This window comes from Eleutherodactylus coqui, chromosome 3, assembly GCF_035609145.1.
Source record: "Eleutherodactylus coqui strain aEleCoq1 chromosome 3, aEleCoq1.hap1, whole genome shotgun sequence".
Classification (NCBI taxonomy): Eukaryota; Metazoa; Chordata; class Amphibia; order Anura; family Eleutherodactylidae; genus Eleutherodactylus; species Eleutherodactylus coqui.
The window spans coordinates 12,306,468-12,327,489 of record NC_089839.1 but is presented as its reverse complement, the minus strand read 5'-3'; the positions used below and the strand labels follow the sequence as shown (position 1 = coordinate 12,327,489).

Below are 21,022 nucleotides of genomic sequence, written 5' to 3'. Positions count from 1 at the left end.
GAGACAGGTCAGGGGTCACACACTGATTACAGCAACAGTGGCCACCATCAGACTGGAGCTGCAGACAGTTTGCTGCCTGGCTGTAGGTCCACCGTGGGGTACACTATCAGTACTCTCATTTCTGGGGCCACTATTACTACTGAAGCCAATATGGAGGACACTAATACTCATTTCACTATATGGGTAAGATTGCTACTGAAGCCACTAACAAAGTCACTAAAACTAGTAGGGCCACTAATGAGGTAAGCATTACTAGTGGGGCAATTAAGGGAGACATTTACTATTGGAGCCACAACTGGGGGTACTATTACTCTGTCACTTCACATACTGTAAAGGCCCATTTACATGCAAAAATAATCTTTCAAACGATTGAAAGATTAGTGACTGTTTTGCATAAAGTACTAATGGGCACTAATGCCCATTAGTACTTTATCAGCTTCATTTGCATGCAAATAAGCCTCGAGGAGCAGATTGCAGAACTTAGCCGGTGGTCTGAGCTGTGCAATTAGCTCTATTGTTCAGCCAGGGGCTGCTGAGAGAATACAATGGTAACTCCTGCTCCCAGGGAGATCACAGCATGCTGTTTGAACAGCGGATTTTAAGCTTGCCTAAAAGTCATTGTTCAAACAGAAAGTTCACGATGGCAGCATTCGCACACAACAATTATCGCTCAAAAGCCATTGTTTTAACGAATTTTGAGCGATAATGGTTTCATGTAAATGGGCCTTTAGTCTCAGTGGTTCACATAGGTGTTCGGTATCTTGTGTATTGGCGCCTTCAATGCCTGTAAAATGAGTGGGTTTTTTTGGATCGTACCATTTCACATTTTGCCTCAGGCAGCATAAAGGCCTGTAGAATGTCTAGTTGCAATGCAGTCTTGGAAAAGTAGTGTTTGCTATCTGATGACATTCTTTTTTTCTGTCTTCTAGGTGCCACCTGAAGTGAGTTGCAACAGTGTTTCAGTTGGAACTGTTCGTTGATACAATGTAGCACAATAAGACGGTGCAGTATGCTGACGATAGGTTGACAACGGGCAGTAAATTCTGCTCCTTATTAATACGCCGCCCCTTTAAGTCTAATATCAAAATCATAAATTTAAAATGCCAAAAATTGAAGGCGATGAGCCACCGCTCTAAAGTAATTCTGGGCGCGAAGGTTGGTAGAAAGCAGCCGGTAATAGATGACGGATTGAAAGCTTTGTCATAATTGAATAATAAGAATATTATTATCTGTAATTGCACGCTCGGCTAAAAGTGGAGAATGGGGGAGGGCAGGGGGGGGGGGGGGCAGGGGGGAGGGCAGGGGGGGGCAGTCCCTGATGAGCAGAACAATAGCAATCACTGGAAGCCGGGAGGTCACATGTAGGTTTTATTGAATGGGAAGATTAATGCTGCAGGTTGTAGAGCCGCCGCAGCTTCCAGGGCCCAGAAGGATAATAAATCCTGATATTGACTGGAATCTACAGCCATCCATTTATCTTCCAAGCCGGTGGCATCGAGACTTCCAGGGAAAACCAAGTATAGACCAAGAAATGTTGGGGCGGCTCACAATCCGAATATTGTGATGAACAGACATCAGATTAGACAGACAGATTTGTTCTGATAGATTTGCTACATTGTACGTCTATCTCTGTCCCTACACAGTACCAGGCATCGGGCAGTCGGCTGCCACAGGAATTCTTCCTGACCAACCGGCCCGTCAACAACAGGTGCATTTTTATCAATGAACGGGAGGTGACCCAAGACTTCCACCTGCAGCCCGGCTCCTACGTCATCGTCCCTTCCACCGCCGAACCTGGACAAGAATGCGAGTTCATCCTTCGTGTCTTCTCTAGAAAACACCTTCTAGAGTAAGGGCCAACATCACTCCTACCTACTCTCACTTACTAATCTTCCATCTCTTTTTCTGATACTTCATATGTACCTCTGCCAGAGCGTTCAGCGGCTAAATACTAATATCATCTATATTTACTCATTTCAGGGTCCAAGGAGAGAAAGCAAATACAATTCTGTGCTGCAAGGTAAGAAAAGCCGAACAGAAGACTTGTTTATTCTTGTACATAGGGGGCAGTATTATAGTAGTTATATTCTTGTACATAGGGGGCAGTATTATAGTAGTTATATTCTTGTACATAGGGGGCAGTATTATAGCAGTTATATTCTTGTACATAGGGGGCAGTATTATAGTAGTTATATTCTTGTACATAGGGGGCAGTATTATAGTAGTTATATTCTTGTACATAGGGGACAGTATTATAGAAGTTATATTCTTGTACATAGGAGGCAGTATTATAGTAGTTATATTCTTGTACATAGGGGGCAGTATTATAGTAGTTATATTCTTGTATATAGGGGGCAGTATTATAGTAGTTATATTCTTGTACATAGGGGGCAGTATTATAGTAGTTATATTCTTGTACATAGGGGGCAGTATTATAGTAGTTATATTCTTGTACATAGGGGGCAGTATTATAGTAGTTATATTCTTGTATATAGGGGGTAGTATTATAGTAGTTATATTCTTGTACATAGGAGGCAGTATTATAGTAGTTATATTCTTGTACATAGGGGCAGTATTATAGCAGTTATATTCTTGTACATAGGGTCAGTATTATAGTAGTTATATTCTTGTATATAGGGGGTAGTATTATAGTAGTTATATTCTTGTACATAGGAGCAGTATTATAGTAGTTATATTCTTGTACATAGGGGGCAGTATTATAGTAGTTATATTCTTGTACATAGGAGCAGTATTATAGTAGTTATATTCTTGTACATAGGAGGCAGTATTAAAGTAGTTATATTGTACATAGGGAGCAGTATTATAGTAGTTATATTCTTGTACATAGGGGCAGTATTATAGTAGTTATTTTATTGTACATAGGGGGCAGTATTATAGTAGTTATATTCTTGTACATAGGGGACAGTATTATAGTAGTTATGTTCTTGTACATGGGGGCAGTATTATAGTAGTTATATTCTTGTACATAGGGAGCAGTATTATAGTAGTTATATACTTGTACATAGGGGGCAGTATTATAGTAGTTATATACTTGTACATAGGGGGCAGTATTATAGTAGTTATATTCTTGTACATAGGGGCAGTATTATAGTAGTTATATTCTTGTACATAGGGGGCAGTATTATAGTAGTTATATACTTGTACATAGGGGCAGTATTATAGTAGTTACATTCTTGTACATAGGGGGCAGTATTATAGTAGTTATATTCTTGTACATAGGGAGCAGTATTATAGCAGTTATATTCTTGTACATAGGGGGCAGTATTATAGTAGTTATATTCTTGTACATAGGGGGCAGTATTATAGTAGTTATATTCTTGTACATAGGAGCAGTATTATAGTAGTTATATTCTTGTACATAGGAGGCAGTATTATAGCAGTTATATTCTTGTACATAGGGGGTAGTATTATAGTAGTTATATTCTTGTACATAGGGGGCAGTATTATAGTAGTTATATTCTTGTACATAGGAGCAGTATTATAGTAGTTATATTCTTGTACATAGGAGGCAGTATTATAGCAGTTATATTCTTGTACATAGGGGGTAGTATTATAGTAGTTATATTCTTGTACATAGGGGCAGTATTATACTAGTTATATTCTTGTACATAGGAGCAGTATTATAGTAGTTATATTCTTGTACATAGGGAGCAGTATTATACTAGTTATATTCTTGTACATAGGGAGCCGTATTATAGTAGTTATATTCATGTACATAGGGAGCCGTATTATAATAGTTATATTCTTGTACATAGGGGAGCAGTATTATAGTAGTTATATTCTTGTACATAGGGAGCAGTATTATAGTAGTTGTATTCTTGTACATAGGGGGCAGTATTATAGTAGTTATATTCTTGTACATAGGAGGCAGTATTATAGTAGTTATATTCTTGTACATAGGGGGCAGTATTATAGTAGTTATATTCTTGTACATAGGGGGCAGTATTATAGTAGTTATATTCTTGTACATAGGGGGCATTATTATAGTAGTTGTATTCTTGTACATAGGGGGCAGTATTATAGTAGTTGTATTCTTGTACATAGGGGGCAGTATTATAGTAGTTATATTCTTGTACATAGGAGGCAGTATTATAGTAGTTGTATTCTTGTACATAGGGGCAGTATTATAGTAGTTATATTCTTGTACATAGGGGGCAGTATTATAGTAGTTATATTCTTGTACATAGGGGGCAGTATTATAGTAGTTATATTCTTGTACATAGGGGGCAGTGATAGGTTTTGCTCACATGTTTATCGTAAATGCCAGGCTATGCAGCACAGCTTAATGCACTATTTTTTATGGTAAAATCCCAGAAACCTAGAGGGAAACCAGACAGAACGCATTACTGTCACCAGGTTCTGTCAAGCTCTGCTAGTTTCTGACACGCTGTTTTTTTTTGTTCTGTTCCACAATGGAGCAGAAGAAGGGATATAAGAGCGTTATTGTATAAATTTTATATAAATGTTATAATTATATCCTTTTTTCCATCAGAAAGTTGCTGATAAACAGGACGATCTGCAAAATTTCATCATTAAATATTTTGAAAAGGTAAGCCCATCAATTAATAAAGGCGTTTTCTGGAGAAGCATCTTCACCGGATTCCAATGTATGTCTAGCAGTGTTCACATCTCCAACACTGTCATGTATTCTAGATCCCCCATCCTTGGGGTTGGTAACAGCATCACAGGGGGCTGGCTAACCATTTGAGCAACTGACCCATTAGAGCATTGATTTGCCACCAATGCACCCTGGTTTCAGGGGTTTAGGTGCCTTACATCTAATATGGGGCGCAGGACAGGTGTGTCTTGTTCTCATTTTATTGGGTGGTGAGAACTTCCATTGAGATGTACTAAATGTAATGGAATTGAAATGAGATTACCATGATTACTTCTCCAGGGTGGTTAGAAGTGTAAAAGTGTCAAGTCGCTCATGAAAGTCACCAGAGTGTATTATAGCCTTGTTATAGGTCCCCATCTACTATGTACACCACCATGTATACTTCACCGAATGTACTTATTCTGTATATTATCTTGCAGCACCAAGAAATCAATGTCTCCGAGCTGCAGATCTTGCTGAATAAAGGATCCTGGTCAAGTAAGTGACATGTCCTGATGATGCCCATGTGCACAACACTGGCTTAAAGGGGAGGGGAGAGTTCCACTATTACGTAACTTAGTTTATGGTGCTGTAGGGAGGTGTTAGGTTCCCTTTAAAGTCACGGGTGAGGGGAGTCCTGAGAAGGGTTGTATTGAGGGTGATAGTGGCCTGCGGGACCAAGAAAAGGACCCTGTATTTATTTTTCTGCCTAATATCTTAACTGTAGATGTCACCAGAGGACCTGAGTATAAATTCAACCCTTCCCCAAGGGGTTATCCCAAGATTTTAAGTGCCTGATTAGTGTGGTTTTCACTGGTTGTGACCACCAATGATCATGAGAATAGGGGTCTGGTGTCCACCAACATGACAGGAGCTGGTTGGGCATGCGCGCTGTCACTCCATTCATCTCTATGGAGCTGTCAAAGAGAAGCTGATTAAAGCATATGGCAATCTTTGGCAGTCTCACAGATATAAATGTATTCTCGCATAAGTGGAGAACATGAAAGGTCTAAACGAGGCCAAGAGGGGTGTCCTCTTCCCAATCATTTTGTTTTTAAATTTCATAAAAATTCCCAAATTGATTTGTAAGAATGTTGCCATCCAGTAGGTGGGGCTGTAGAGGTAGTGTTTCCATCTCCTTCTATGTGCAGTTTTTAAAGGAGAGATAAGATACATCAGAAAACTGTCACATTCCTCGGCTCAGTGGACTGATTAAGTATTTATCTCTTTGCTCCGATTGTCTGTTGTTATTTTAAGTCTCACATTTCTGTGTGTGAACAATTATTTAGATCAAGAGGGGTGTCCCCCCTCCCCTCTGCATTTGTATGCTATAGTTGTGGCCCATCCAAACCTGATGAAGGGTCAATAGAAGAATTTGAACGTTTGCTGTAACATCATGTATTTTTGTTACCATTAAAAGCTATCATATCTACAAGATTACTTGGTTTCTCTTGCTGAGAACGATCACACAGATATGACTGAAGCAGCAGCGCACATGGTCAACCACTGTTCCATTCATATGGGGACAAAAGACCCCCATTAATCAGGAGAATGGGGGTCCGATCAGACACTGAACCCCTATCCCTTAAGTTGAGGTTTCTTGAGTTGATATGACTTTGTTAGGGTTCTTTTGCAATACATGCCAAGAATTCATTGTGGTTTTCGACTATACAACTTTTTTACCCTTTAGAAGTCGCATCACAAAAAACAGGAACATGTTCTATAAATCACACAGGGTTTTACCACATAATAGTAAGCGCCATTCATATGTGTGAAAGCACCCTTACAATTACTTGTATTAACCCTTGGGGTGACAGATCATTCTGGAAGTTCTGACTACCAATGAAGCCCAGAAGGGAATGCTCAGATCTTTCTTTGGATGTGATTGGTCTCACTGTATGATAACGCTCTTCGTCTCCGGCTCTCTTGCAGGTGCGCGGCTCGCTCCAGTAAAGTTCAGCTTGGATGCCTGCAAAGTCATTATGGCTCAGTTGGACGTATCCTTTCCTTGTTGCAAAAATACTTTGATTTGTGAACTTCTTCTAATACCCGAGGGCCCGCTCTGCCATTACCCTGAATCACCGGCGCTTTTATTTCCACAAACTTGCACGCAGATTTTCATTACAGTCGGGTATCGGCTTCAGGTCATTCATCTCAGCTGAGACCCATAAAAGTTTCTCTATATTAACCCATAAGGAGCTGCAACAGCATTCTAAATAGCCGAGGGCCCATGAGGCTGATTATTCGACCTGCACCCTGGTGCAGGACGTAAATTGCGGGCTCAGCGGTTGGTTTGTTCGGCTCATTTACAATTTTACATGCATAGTCAAACAAATCAAGCACCTAGAAGTTGTGGAGTCGGATGAAACTCCCTCTGTGTGATTGTAATGTTGGTATAAGTAAGTGATCACAATATCAGGGCAAAAGGGTCATTTATTATGGAGAGCCGACCCCTTGTAGGGAGGCGCTAGTACCCTGTTATACCATCTCTAGCTTGGATACAGGATGTGACACGGCTGGGCATGGAGGCTCTAGTACCCTGTTGTACCGCCTCTAGCTTGGATACAAGATGTTATACGGGCAGGCATGGAGGCTCTAGTACCCTGTTGTACCACCTCTAGCTTGGATACAAGATGTGATATGGGCGGGCATGGAGGCTCTAGTACCCTGTTGTACCGCCTCTAGCTTGGATACAAGATGTGATACAGGTGGGCATGGAGGCTCTAGTACCCTGTTGTACCGCCTCTAGCTTGGATACAAGATGTGATACGGGGGGCATGGAGGCTCTAGTATCCTGTTGTATCACCTCTAGCTTGGATACAAGATGTGATACAGGCGGGCATGGAGGCTCTAGTACCCTGTTGTACCACCTCTAGCTTGGATACAAGATGTGATACGGACGGGCATGGAGGCTCTAGTACCCTGTTGTGCCACCTCTAGCTTGGATACAAGATGTGACATGGTGGGCATGGAGGCTCTAGTACCCTGTTGTGCCACCTCTAGCTTGGATACAAGATGTGATACGGGCGGGCATGGAGGCTCTAGTACCCTGCTGTACAACCTCTTGCTTGGATACAAGATGTGATACAGGCAGGCATACAGATTTTGTATGGTATCCTGCCGCATATCGCTCCATATTTACTGTAACTGAGCCTCTAGATTGTGCGAACGCATAGGCTGTCGAAATTAGTGTCCCCGATGTCAGAACGGCCTAGATGGGGGACAATTCATCCATATGACCATCCAGCTTCTCACATCCCAATAATGCGCCCCCTCTGGTAACGGGGTGAAATCTCTTCTCTGCGTCGTAGAGGCGTCTAGTGACCAACAAGCTCTACAAGCAGAAGAAGAGGTCACTGCACACAAGGAGCCTCCGAGAGCCTCTTATAGGTCAAGGGGGGAACCACTTTTAGGGCCTCCGGTGACAAGACCGTCCATCTAATCACCACAACTCCCATCATCCACAGATCTGCCTGAGATGGAACTGCAGGACGGGGTCTGCAGCAGAACGATAATGTCTTCTAGAGGCAGGATTGTCTTTGTCATTTTGATATATCCATGTATTTAATACACTCCTTGTCAAAGTGCCATAGGGGCAAAGACATGGCGCCTCTAAAGCTCTGGATATGACTAAAGTACAGAATGGGACCTGATATCATATCGATTAATTTGCTGTTATATGAATTGTTGTAAGCCTTAACTCACAGCGCAGGTCAGATCATCGGGGACTCTGAACATGATCGAGTTCTACAGTCTATGGCAGCGGCTTCTTTCTTTCCAGGTAAGCAGTGCTCATAGGCAATGGGGGTGGTAGGGGCAGCACCCCGGGTCCGAGGCTCAAGGGGGGCCCACGGCTGTCCAAACTGTCCCTATTATAATCCGCCGTATGTTTTGCTCTTGCTCAATAAACAGCACTAGTGGCGCTACTATAATGGCGCCTGCTGACTGTTCCATCCCACCCCACTCCTGTGAGGCTAAAACCCCAATAGCACTACAGCCCTAACCAGGATCTCTAACGGGGACCCTGTTGGTTGTCGCCCAACTTTCCAAGAAACAGATAAAAGTAACTTCTGATGAGAATTTTTACGAACTTGGTAGAAGAGGACGACTCAGGACTTGGATCATCTTGGTATATTTGGGTCGTTAATCTCTATCTACACATCTCTGCTGCGTTCCCCTTTAATTGCAGTCAGAGCGCAGTGACTAGAACTATAGAGTATTGGCATCCCTGACTAATATAATGTTATTACATAACAGATAGGCCCTGGCACATGATAATAGATGACTGGCGCCTCGTGTGCCCTGCATATAATTGTCCTTGTTGGCCCGCGCTCTCCACACACAGGATTTACCCTTGTTCTACACACAACCATGGAAAGGTCAATTCCGCTAATCTTCCCAGACACATTATATAATGTTCTGTTTGCTTGGACTGAAATTGAGATTTATGCGAGAGGCGCCCGGACTGAAGCATTTCTGTTCTCAAACCACGGAAAGAATCTCACCTTGTGATCTCATTGTCTCCATAGGAGATCTTCCAGAGCAAAGACATTGATAAATCGGGACACCTGAAGCTCAATGACCTGCAGGCCGCAGTACAGGAGAAAGGTAAAGTACGGAAGATCTGCCCTTCACCAGCCAGAGGGTCGGGGACCAGCCTGCTAGAATAGGGATGGGGGAAGTGCCCATATCTGATGTAGCAGAGCTGACTTTGTCATTTAGGAACTTGAGTTCGATGCACATTGCAAAAGTTTACCTGCAGTCCTATGTAAATAGTGAGGGAGAGTTACTTGCATGATGGCTATGTAAATTGACTTCTCATCTTGCAATTATAGTGATGCAGCAGAGCTGAATTTGTTGTTTAACTGCTTAATGCAGTATTCCTTATTCTTTCTGAATATTCTACATCCTTAAATGCAGTCATATGTCAAAATATTAGTAAGGGAATTGCTCGCATAATGGTTGTTTTTGCATAGGAAAGGAAAATGGCCTCATCTGTGAGCCTGACATGATGTAGCAGAGCCCAGTTTGTAATTTTACTTATTTGACTGCATCCTTTGAGCAGTGTGATAATAATTGGTTTACCTGCAGTCCTATGTAAACCCACAGATAACACTGTGTGCTATCACCATAGTATGGGCTATATGGCACACATCTGTATCTGCAGGCTGTGAGTTGGGGGTACTGGGTATATACATGTATACGCTGTGTCTAAGTGATGCGCTGGCTCTGCTATCTCCCCAGCAGAAGCCACACATCATCAATCAGGTCTTTGCCTTGTTCAGATAAGAGCAGCACAGAGAGACAGAGACCCTCTAATATGTGTACTCACCATGTCCTCTCTTTCTCTCTCTCCCATTGCCGCTCTCCCTCTCTCTCGCATCTCTCTATTATTGGCCCTTTTCTCCTTCTTGCACTCTCTTTCTCTCTTTGACTCTCCCTTTCTTCCTCTGTCTCAAACTCTTGTCTTGGTCTATTTCTCTCACCCCTCTCTCTCCCTGTGCCTCTCACACTCCCTTTCTTGCACCTTCCTTCTCTTCCTCTACTCTCTCCATCCATCCTCTCTCCCATGCTTTCCTCTTGACTCTCTCCAACCTGCCTCCTCACACGCTCCCCACCCTTGACTCTTCTTTTTTGACCCTTTTTGCTTCTTGTCTATTTTTCTCTCCTCTTGACTCTTATTTTTTTCCCCTTGACTTCCACTTCTACATTGACTCTCTGTCATTGACTGTCTTCCTTTTTGATTCTCTCTTTTTGTCTCTTTTCTCTCTTTCCTTGGCTCTCCTCCTTTTGTTAACTCTCCCCTCAACTTTTTCTTCTCTTGACTCTCTTCCCTCTTGATTTTTTATCTTCCATTGCCGCTCTATCTTTTCGACTTTCTCTCTACTTGTCCTCTCTCCCCTTTTGACTATCTCTCATTGACTCTCCTCTTGACTCCCTCTTCCCATCTTGCTCTCCTTTTTTCCTTTCTCCCCTTTATGCTGTCCTCCCACATCCTCTCCTCTTCACTGTCTCTACCTTGTTTCTGTCTGCCCTCTGTCTCTTCACCTCTCTATCTCTCTCCTTCTGCCCCTCTCTCCCTTCTCTCCCTGACACTCTGCCCTCCTATCGCTCTCTCTTTCCTTCCCCCTCTCTCATCACCTCTCTATCTCTCTCCTTCTGCCCCTCTCTCCCTTCTCTCCCTAACACTCTGTCCTCCCATCGCTCTCTCTTTCCTTCCCCCTCTCTCTTTCTTACTATTCGATGCCTGAAGGAATCACATTGGGACGTCAGTTCTACACCCTAATGGCGCGGCGATATGGCAACTCATCTCTGAAAATCAATTTTGAAAATTTCGTCTGCCTCATGCTGAGAATGGAGATCAATGGAGGTACGTCACAGCGCCAAATGTCAATGGCGAACATCACAGCGGTTGCATTGATTGTGTATGGCAGCCTCTCATGATATGTATGCTGTGTATATACTATATACACTGCTTCCCTCAGCTCCTGCCTGGTTCTGTAATGTCACAGCCTCTGCTGCATTATTTGGATTTCAGGACCTTATAAAGCTGAGTGACGATAGCTGCCATGTGATCCGTATTGGCTGCCATATTGGTTGTCACCCAGCTTTGCTGGAGACGATAAGACGAACTGAATGAATTATAATCACTTCTGATGTTTTAATGTATAGGTATGAATGATGTATTAAATCTCTTTACTTATTTTGGCACAGGTACTATTTATATGTCGTTGACCCTCTTAACCGATTTACTATCCCCTTAAAGCGACAGCTGCCTAATAAAATCTCTTCCCAGTGTTCAGTTCTACCTCTGTGAAATCAGTGGGACTATAAATGTGGACTGACAGTCCAAAGCAAACGGGTGTACCTCCCATGAGGTGACCTAAACCTGCTGCCTCAGGCTGCAGGACCTCCAAGGGGCGGCGGATCACCAACCGGCTGGTATTTATATTCACTGGGCATATTAATGGCTGGTAAAAAATAACTGCCACCTGCAAGCCAGCCGGTCAGCAACCGGTGCACTCACTTTGTCCGCAGTTGGGCAGCCGCTGCGCTGTCGTTAGAGGCTGTGACCCCCGACCTCGCCTCCAGGCATCCGTGTTCTTGCACACAGACTCGGGGGGGGGCAGGGATCACAGTCCTAATGACAGCGTGGCGGCTGCCCAACCAGAGCTGTGGACAAAGTAAGTGTACTGCTTGTGGGGATGCTGTCCAGCTGGAGGTCCAGTATGGGGGTCACTGTTTTTACTGGGGCCACTATTAATATGGGGGGGTTAATATTCTGTGATCATTAATGGGATCACTATTACTAATGGAGCCATTTAGAGGGTTACTATTACTGTTGGAACCACTAAGGGGGTCGCTATTATTACTGGGGGCACTATTAATAAGGGGGTTACTATTAATTCTGGGATCACTAACTGGGTCACTAATACTACTAGAGCCATTTAGGGGGGTTACTATTACTATTGGAAGCACTAAGGGGAGGCAGCATAAAAACTTAGTGCACCCCTGGAAGAAAAAGGGTCACCTAGGTTAATATGAATGATTGATGACCCAATGGGCGTTTGCTCCACGGTGTGCATCCTTCTGCAGGCTGGTACCGGATGTTGGGAGTGCGAGTGCTTCCTCTTCCTCGCAGTCCTGCATTGTCCACTAATGCCCGCTCTGCTCCTCCTCCCTCTAGCTGCAGTTCTTAGGCTCCGCCGTACAATGTCACTACCACCAGTTCCACGAACCTCCTCTGGTCCTAGTTCAACCCGTCCCTTCCCCATGTTATACCATGGTCACCGCCTGTCAGCGGTACAGGTAGGATGTGGGGAAGGGATGTTCACAGTACAGTTAGTGCATGCTATGTATAGGCACTTGGGGGCAACTAGTTGTAGCATTCCGATGCAGCAGAGCTGAATGTGTTGTTTTACTCTACATTTCATATGCACTAGGCTTATGTTGGACATCGCCCAAATAATCACTAGAAATAGTGAATTCAGGTGATAGTTGCCCGTATACAAGCAGGAGGCCAGAAGAAACTCCCTCTACGCTCCACCTCCATTCACAGAACGACCATCGCTCTTGTGTGAAAGCACAGAATCCATAGGCGTTAGGACTACTTATATGCCCGATAGTTGCCCCATGTAAAGGAACATTAACTCAGCTCTGCTACATCTGATATCTGTGTGATATATATATATATATATATATATATATATATATATATATATTTATACACATGCATACATGTATATATGTATACATATATGTTCATGTTTACCAAAAATACAAATTTCTCATTTTAAATAAATTAGCTTAAAGGTGTTTTCCAGGACATGAAAAAAGTTATAGGGGCTTAAAATGAAGAAAAATGAAATACATATCCCAGCGGCCCCAGTGCCTGCCGCATGGACCCCGGATGGAGCGGCAGACGGTCATGAGCCGTTCATTGTGCATGTGACCGCTGAGCCAGGCTACAGTGGTGATTATTTCAGGGCCGCTAAAGTCTGTGAGTGGTTGAGCGGTCACGTGCAGAATGAACGGCTCATGACCGTCTGCCGATCCTTCCGGACTTCTTGCGGCAGGCACTGGGCGCTGGGATACAGATTTCATTTTTCTTCATTTTAAGCCCTTATAACTTTTTTTCTGTCCCGGAAGATCCTTTAAAGATATTAACAAATATAGAAGTAAAAGTTTTACCGCCTCCTAACTTGTCTAGCATGGCTGATAACAGCGAACAAGAGCTTTCCTCAAGTTCTGTAGCACATTTGCTATGCTGTCAAGTCTGGAAACTTTTACAAATATATCTGTGAATCACTTTCCAATCTGATTCAGCTCCCCCTTTAATACCGACATATTTCCTGTCTATTGATTCCTGTTCTCCATCCTTAATGTTCAGCTGCTCATCGATCTGCATGGTCTGGATGATGACAAATCATACGTTTATTGTAATGATTTGCTTTGCGGTTATTATGCCAAATTCTACATTGAAAAATTCTTGCAGTGTTTGCATTAATCTTCCGCCGCCCCTCCTAATTATCGGGGGGTCACTGGATGTGACGTAAAGTGGGGATCTCTCACTAGTGGCTCCACCGGTTTGTCAGACCTCGGCTGAACCTCATTGTGTGCAGCTCTAAGGTTCAGTGATGGCTCCAGGTCTCTCCTCTATGTGGTGCCGGGAGTATAATGCAAACCTGAGCTGTCAATGGGGACAGAGGGCGGCCGGGCCGGAGGCAGAATTATCCTGTATTTACTTATATGAACTTTTCTCTCTGTTCATTCCAGAAGTCTTTCAGAACCTGAGTAAAGATGGAAAAGGAATCTACTTAAATGAGGCCGAAGTAAGTTCAGAATCTCTAATTACATGTCATGTCATGCTCCTGTTTCACATAAATGGTTGTTACTTGTCAAGTTCATTCAGCCACCATACTAAAAAACGAACTAAATCACCAACTGCTCTCATAGTGGCCACTATATAAAATAATAGAACTACTATAATATTGCCCCCTATGTACAAGAATATAACTACTATAATACTTCCCTTCCTATGTACAAGAATATAACTACTATAATACTGCCTCCTATGTACAGGGATATAACTACTATAATACTGTCCCCTATGTACAAGAATATAACAACTATAATACTGCCCCTATGTACAAGAATATAACTACTATAATTCTGCTCCCTATGTACAAGAATATAACTATTATAATACTGCCTCCTATGTACAAGAATATAACTACTATAATACTGCCCCCTATGTACAAGATTATAACTACTATAATACTGCCCCCTATGTACAAGAATATAACTACTATAATACTGCTCCTATGTACAAGAATATAACTACTATAATACTGCCCCCTATGTACAAGAATATAACTACTATAATACTGCCTCCTATGTACAAGAATATAACTACTATAATACTGCCCCCCTATGTACAAGAATATAACTACTATAATACTGCCCCCTATGTACAAGAATATAACTACTATAATACTGCCCTCTATGTACAAGAATATAACTACTATAATACTGCTCCTATGTACAAGAATATAACTACTATAATACTGCCCCCTATGTACAAGAATGTAACTACTATAATACTGCCCCCTATGTACAAGAATATAACTACTATAATACTGCCCCCTATGTACAAGAATATAACTGCTATAATACTGCCCCCTATATACAAGAATATAACTACTATAATACTGCCCCCTATGTACAAGAATATAACTACTATAATACTGCCCCCATGTACAAGAATATAACTACTATAATACTGCCTCCTATGTACAAGAATATAACAACTATAATACTGCCCCCTATGTACAAGAATATAACTACTATAATACTGCCCTCTATGTACAAGAATATAACTACTATAATACTGCCCTCTATGTACAAGAATATAACTATTATAATACTGTCCCTATGTACAAGAATATAACTACTATAATACTGCTCCTATGTACAAGAATATAACTACTATAATACTGCCCCCTATGTACAAGAATATAACTACTATAATACTGCCCTCTATGTACAAGAATATAACTACTATAATACTGCTCCTATGTACAAGAATATAACTACTATAATACTGCCCCCTATGTACAAGAATATAACTACTATAATACTGCCCTCTATGTACAAGAATATAACTATTATAATACTGTCCCTATGTACAAGAATATAACTACTATAATACTGCTCCTATGTACAAGAATATAACTACTATAATACTGCCCCCTATGTACAAGAATATAACTACTATAATACTGCCCCTATGTACAAGAATATAACTACTATAATACTGCCCCCTATGTACAAGAATATAACTACTATAATACTGCCCTCTATGTACAAGAATATAACTACTATAATACTGCCTCCTTTGTACAAGAATATAACTACTATAATACTGCCCCCCTATGTACAAGAATATAACTACTATAATACTGCCCCCTATGTACAAGAATATAACTTCTATAATACTGCCCCCTATGTACAAGAATATAACTTCTATAATACTGCCCCTATGTACAAGAATATAACTACTATAATACTGCTCCTATGTACAAGAATATAACTACTATAATACTGCCCCCTATGTACAAGAATATAACTACTATAATACTGCCCCTATGTACAAGAATATAACTACTATAATACTGCCCCCTATGTACAAGAATATAACTACTATAATACTGCCCTCTATGTACAAGAATATAACTACTATAATACTGCCTCCTTTGTACAGGAATATAACTACTATAATACTGCCCCCCTATGTACAAGAATATAACTACTATAATACTGCCCCCTATGTACAAGAATATAACTTCTATAATACTGCCCCCTATGTACAAGAATATAACTTCTATAATACTGCCTCCTATGTACAAGAATATAACTACTATAATACTGCCCCCTATGTACAAGAATATAACTTCTATAATACTGCCCCCTATGTACAAGAATATAACTTCTATAATACTGCCTCCTATGTACAAGAATATAACTTCTATAATACTGCTCCTATGTATAAAAATGTTGAGTTGAATCTTCTCATATCTGACAAGTTGCTCCTTATATGCTGGTTGCACTCAGGACAAAGTAATTCACTGTATTGGAGCCCAAATAGGTTTGCAAATTTACATCATTCTGCCCTTTGTCTGTTGGGCAGGAAACCCCTTAATTAAGTCTCAGTCTGACTAATGACCATTATACATAACTGTGCAGTTTATACACCTCTCGTTCTCTGGGCTCTGCTAATGTGTTCTTTGTGTAAGCTCTTCCTCCATCAGTGACGGCCTCTTTGATCTGCTGTCATCTGCATTTTAAGATATAATTCCGGTTGTAAAGAGCAGTGGATTATAGTGATTAGTTTTTAATTAAGTCAAAGTTCAGTATCTGTGGTTGTCTAATCTCTAGGTTATCATAGCTTTATAGGTCTGTGGCTTCATTCACATCATTTCATTATAAGCTGCACAGTTCAAGTGCAAACTCTGACTTTTAATGATGTAATTACAGGAGGTGTCCTGCAGATGTCACTGCTGAGCTTTATCCTTTTATGGCTCAGTTAGCGACTAAATAATCTTACATTTCTGAAGTTTTTGCATGTTGTTTCGATTGTTATAGTCTAATGTTGCCCTTGTTCTCCTCCTCAGTGGATGATGCTGACTCTCTATACCTGAGCACCAACAGTTGATGAGGATTTTTTATTTCTGAAGATAGCTTTGCTGATTTTCGAAATTCATTAATTTTTTTACATTTATTTTACTCGACAATCAAGATCAATTTATACACAAATGATGAAGTCCGGAGACATTTCTGAAAAACGCCTTCTATTTTTTCATGCATATTTATTTTTTCTATATATTTATTATTTATTTACCTTCTTGTGTGTCTGAGGAACCCAGCAAATATTAAGGTAAGCATCTCTTACCATTAAAGGGGTTGTCCAGGGTTACAAAAGAATGGCTACTTTCTTCCAAACACATTTGTTGGCATTTTCTTTTTCTGCTATATTAGCCAGCAGAGGTCACTGTTGCTAATACTGTGTAGGGTTATGGAGAGAATAGCAGTGACATCTAAAGGCTGGAATAGGTACTGCATGTAATAAATTTTAAAGACTACCTGCACTTTCACTTCAGAGCTCTCCTTGCTCCATCCCCGTTTTTTTCTCCTTCCAAAAGCTGAAGACGGTCCCATATAGCGCTTATACAGCACTATATAGGACTGTCTTTAACTGCCGGAAGGAGGCAAAAAATGTCCGATGGAGAAAAAAACCGACATAAATTTGGTTTCATCGTAGTCGTAGTGACCCACAGATTAAAGTTATCACGTCATTTTTAGTGTAGTGTGTACGCCGTAAAAACAAGATCACCCCTCCCCCCCACAAAAAAAGAAAGTGTCAGAATTCCCTTCTTTCCCATTTCACTCCACTTGGAATTTTTTTTAAAGGTTTTTCAGTAGATTATATTCTACATTAAATTGTACCATTGGAAAAAAAAACAACTCGTCCCACAAAAAACAACAAGCCCTCCGACAGCGACGTTGATGGATAACTAACAGTTATGATTATTTGAAAGTGGGGAGGAAAAGCAAAAAATGAGAAAAAGGAAAAAAAAAGCCACATCATTAAGGAGTATGAAGAAACTGCTTATATGACAATTCCCTAATATGTCATGATCAGAATTGCTGGTTCGAGGATCTGCGCTGTCCCCTTAGGGGAGAAAATGCTGACTGTTCCCCTTTAAGACCATCCTTAATGTTACTTTAAACAGGAGATGCCCACCGTATAACCCGGCATTACACCGGCTGCTCTTTACTTAAGTAGTCAGACTTGAAATGCCCAGAAAAGCAATCGAGTGGTAATAGACTGCAGAGCTTTCAGTGCGCTGAGCGAGCGTGGGCGGGCTGCTGCCGTTTAGCGAGCCATGAGCCGCACTTTCCATTACATCCTGCAATTAGGCTGACAACGGTTCTGCTAATAACATCTGACTTGTTTATTGTTAATCAGCGCGGCGACGGCGTTGTGTTTTCTATCAACAATCCTTTCAGCCTCTACCTGGGTGGAATTAACACATTATCCGTTGGACCTGACTGACGTTGTCAGGGCGATAACATCCCGCTTATTACAGTCTTGTATTGGGATTATTATGTGGGACTGATGGAGATGAGCGCGGTACATCATTCCGTTAATGTCAGGGCGACGCTCAGTGTGGAGGGATCCGAGGGATGCAATTCCATTTACACCGAAGCTTCATTAACTGTGTGTTATGTGTCTCTGTAATGAGCATCGACTGGGGGAGCAGTCCGTGCGCTGAGGTTACAGACTGCAGGGTGCCAGGATTACAGGGGTGCAGGAGAATGACATAGTAGCACTCGGGGTACAGGGCAATGACACTTGGGGGTAGGACAATGACACACTGATACTCGGGGTACAGGACAATGACACTTGGGGGTAAGACAATGACACACTGACACTTGGGGGTAGGACAATGACACACTGATACTCGGGGTACAGGACAATGACACTTGGGGGTAAGACAATGACACACTAGCACTTGGGGTACAGGACAATGACACTTGGGGGTAGGACAATGACACACTGATACTCGGGGTACAGGACAATGATACTTGGGGGTAAGACAATGACACACTAGCACTTGGGGTACAGGACAATGACACTTGGAGGTAGGATAATGACACACTGACACTTGGGGTTAGGACAATGACACAATAGCACTTGGGGTACAGGACAATGACACTTGGGGGTAGGGCAATGACACACTGATACTCGGGGTACAGGACAATGACACTTAGGGGTAGGACAATGACACACTGACACTCTGGGTACAGGACAATGACACTTGGAGGCAAGGGCTGGCTGACAAATTTTACCCTGGGGCAAGTACACAGCACTGGCCAATAAACTGAGGCCTGGCCTAATTCTAAATACATGATGTGTACGGCCACATGCAGTCAGTCATGCCCACCCACTGTGGTCAATGGCTGCACAAATTACCACCAAAATTGTGCAACTAATGGCCTCCGCGGGTGGGGATAGTTTAGCAGGGTACAGTTGGGCGCACCAGCACCAAGCTAAAAACATAAATACAGTACCAGAACCAGTTTCAGATGAGTACTTTTGTGGTCACAATACAGACAGGTGTTCCAGCCTGACCTCGGGTCTACTGACCTGAACTAACAGCATCATAACTAACACTTCGGGTGCAGAATAATGACACAATTGGATGGCACACTGTACCCCAAGTGTCAGACATTGTACCTGGGGATGGCCACTAATATGTTTCTTGCTTGACACAAACATAATGATGAATCTGTAAGATATTAGTCATCAGGCTATGATCTATTTGGCGCATCCAGGACTCAGCATGTTTTTCTGTTTTTCACAGACACACAGTCTTTATATTCATTGTCTGTCTGTTTTCTGTATACAGGAATGATGGAATCTACTCCATGGTGATGTAGAGGTGGAGAGCGGCGCCGTGACACGCAGGAGACGGTCCGGTGATATCACAGCCTTATAACCTCCAGTAATACATGAAGAATCCATCAATAATCTTCCAATAAACCAGCAAATTCCTTAATCTGACACAGCACTGCCTGATAATCTGGAATTACAGGATATAAACTAGCTATGGAGCACTGCATGTCAAGATGAATGTATAAGAACTGGGGCTAAATGGATACAATGTAAATGATTTTAACCCTTGAAGATGTTGCTGCTTACAGTCACTACCTCTATGTAGCCATTTATATTATGTTTATTTATTTATTTATTTATGTATTTATTTATTTATCTACGATGTATTTGTATTATTTAATATTTATATATTAATAATTCCTTATATTTTCTATGTATTTTATATACTGGTAATATATTATATAATGTATAATAATTAAAAAAATAAATATTGTTAAAAACAAGTTTTCTCTGCTGTATTACAGAACTTCATTGCACTTCCTTTTCTGCTGTATTTGTCCAAACCCTCTTTATAGGATATTAATTATAGTATAAAAAGGACAGGACCACCCATAAGATCAGCACATTCCTTTTTTTTAAATACTCTGTGCTGCTGGGAGAAAAGCCTGCTCACCCAACTATATAAATATTGTGACCTCCTGCTTCTTTCCACTGCTCTCCTCCCATCACGACTCTGCCCTCCTCCCATCACGACTCTGCCCTCCTCCCATCACGACTCTGTCCTCCTCCCATCACGACTCTGTCCTCCTCCCATCACGACTTTGCCCTCCTCCCATCACGACTCTGCCCTCCTCCCATCACGACTCTGCCCTCCTCCCATCACGACTCTGTCCTCCTCCCATCACGACTCTGTCCTCCTCCCATCACGACTCTGCCCTCCTCCCATCACGACTCCGCCCTCCTCCCATCACGACTCTGCCCTCCTCCCATCACGACTCCGCCCTCCTCCCATCACGACTCCTTCCTCCTCCCATCACGACTCTGCCCTCCTCCCATCACGACTCCGCCCTTCTCCCATCACGACTTCGCCCTCCGCCCATCACGACCCCACCCTCCACCCATCACAACCCCGCCCTCCTCCCATCAGGACCCCGCCCTCCTCCCATCACGACTCTGCCCTCCTCCCATCACGACTCTGCCCTCCTTCCGTACAGCCCTGTCCTCACTAACATGATTGCACAGGTCACTGACCCCACAAGATCAGAGCACTCATCTTCTGAAATACTCTGTGCTGTCTGAAAAGGGCTAGAGGGCCCTGATACTTCCACCTGTAAGGTCTGCAAGGGTAGATCAACCCCCCAATCGAGTTTAGCCTTCATTGATCACATTAATTGCAGGAATTATCTACAGTTATTGCAAATTTATCTAAAGTTTCACACAAAGTT

At 42.1% G+C, this 21,022-nt stretch overlaps 1 protein-coding gene across 1 annotated transcript in view; it reads left to right on the top strand.

Annotated features, from left to right (window-relative positions):
• Nucleotides 1-19,952, top strand: part of LOC136620071 (calpain-14-like) — a gene marked incomplete at its 5' end in the record, with an annotated part of 31,619 nt that extends 11,667 nt beyond the window's left edge. The window contains 12 exons of the mRNA XM_066594797.1: nt 930-941; nt 1,644-1,849; nt 1,981-2,020; nt 4,514-4,570; nt 5,059-5,116; nt 6,551-6,615; nt 8,331-8,399; nt 9,148-9,226; nt 10,872-10,988; nt 13,895-13,950; nt 16,792-17,054; nt 19,591-19,952. Of these exons, the coding sequence (XP_066450894.1) occupies nt 930-941; nt 1,644-1,849; nt 1,981-2,020; nt 4,514-4,570; nt 5,059-5,116; nt 6,551-6,615; nt 8,331-8,399; nt 9,148-9,226; nt 10,872-10,988; nt 13,895-13,950; nt 16,792-16,818 (786 nt within the window). The remainder of the gene's footprint in view (nt 1-929; nt 942-1,643; nt 1,850-1,980; nt 2,021-4,513; nt 4,571-5,058; nt 5,117-6,550; nt 6,616-8,330; nt 8,400-9,147; nt 9,227-10,871; nt 10,989-13,894; nt 13,951-16,791; nt 17,055-19,590) is intronic.
• Between the last annotated feature and the right edge of the window lie 1,070 nt (nt 19,953-21,022).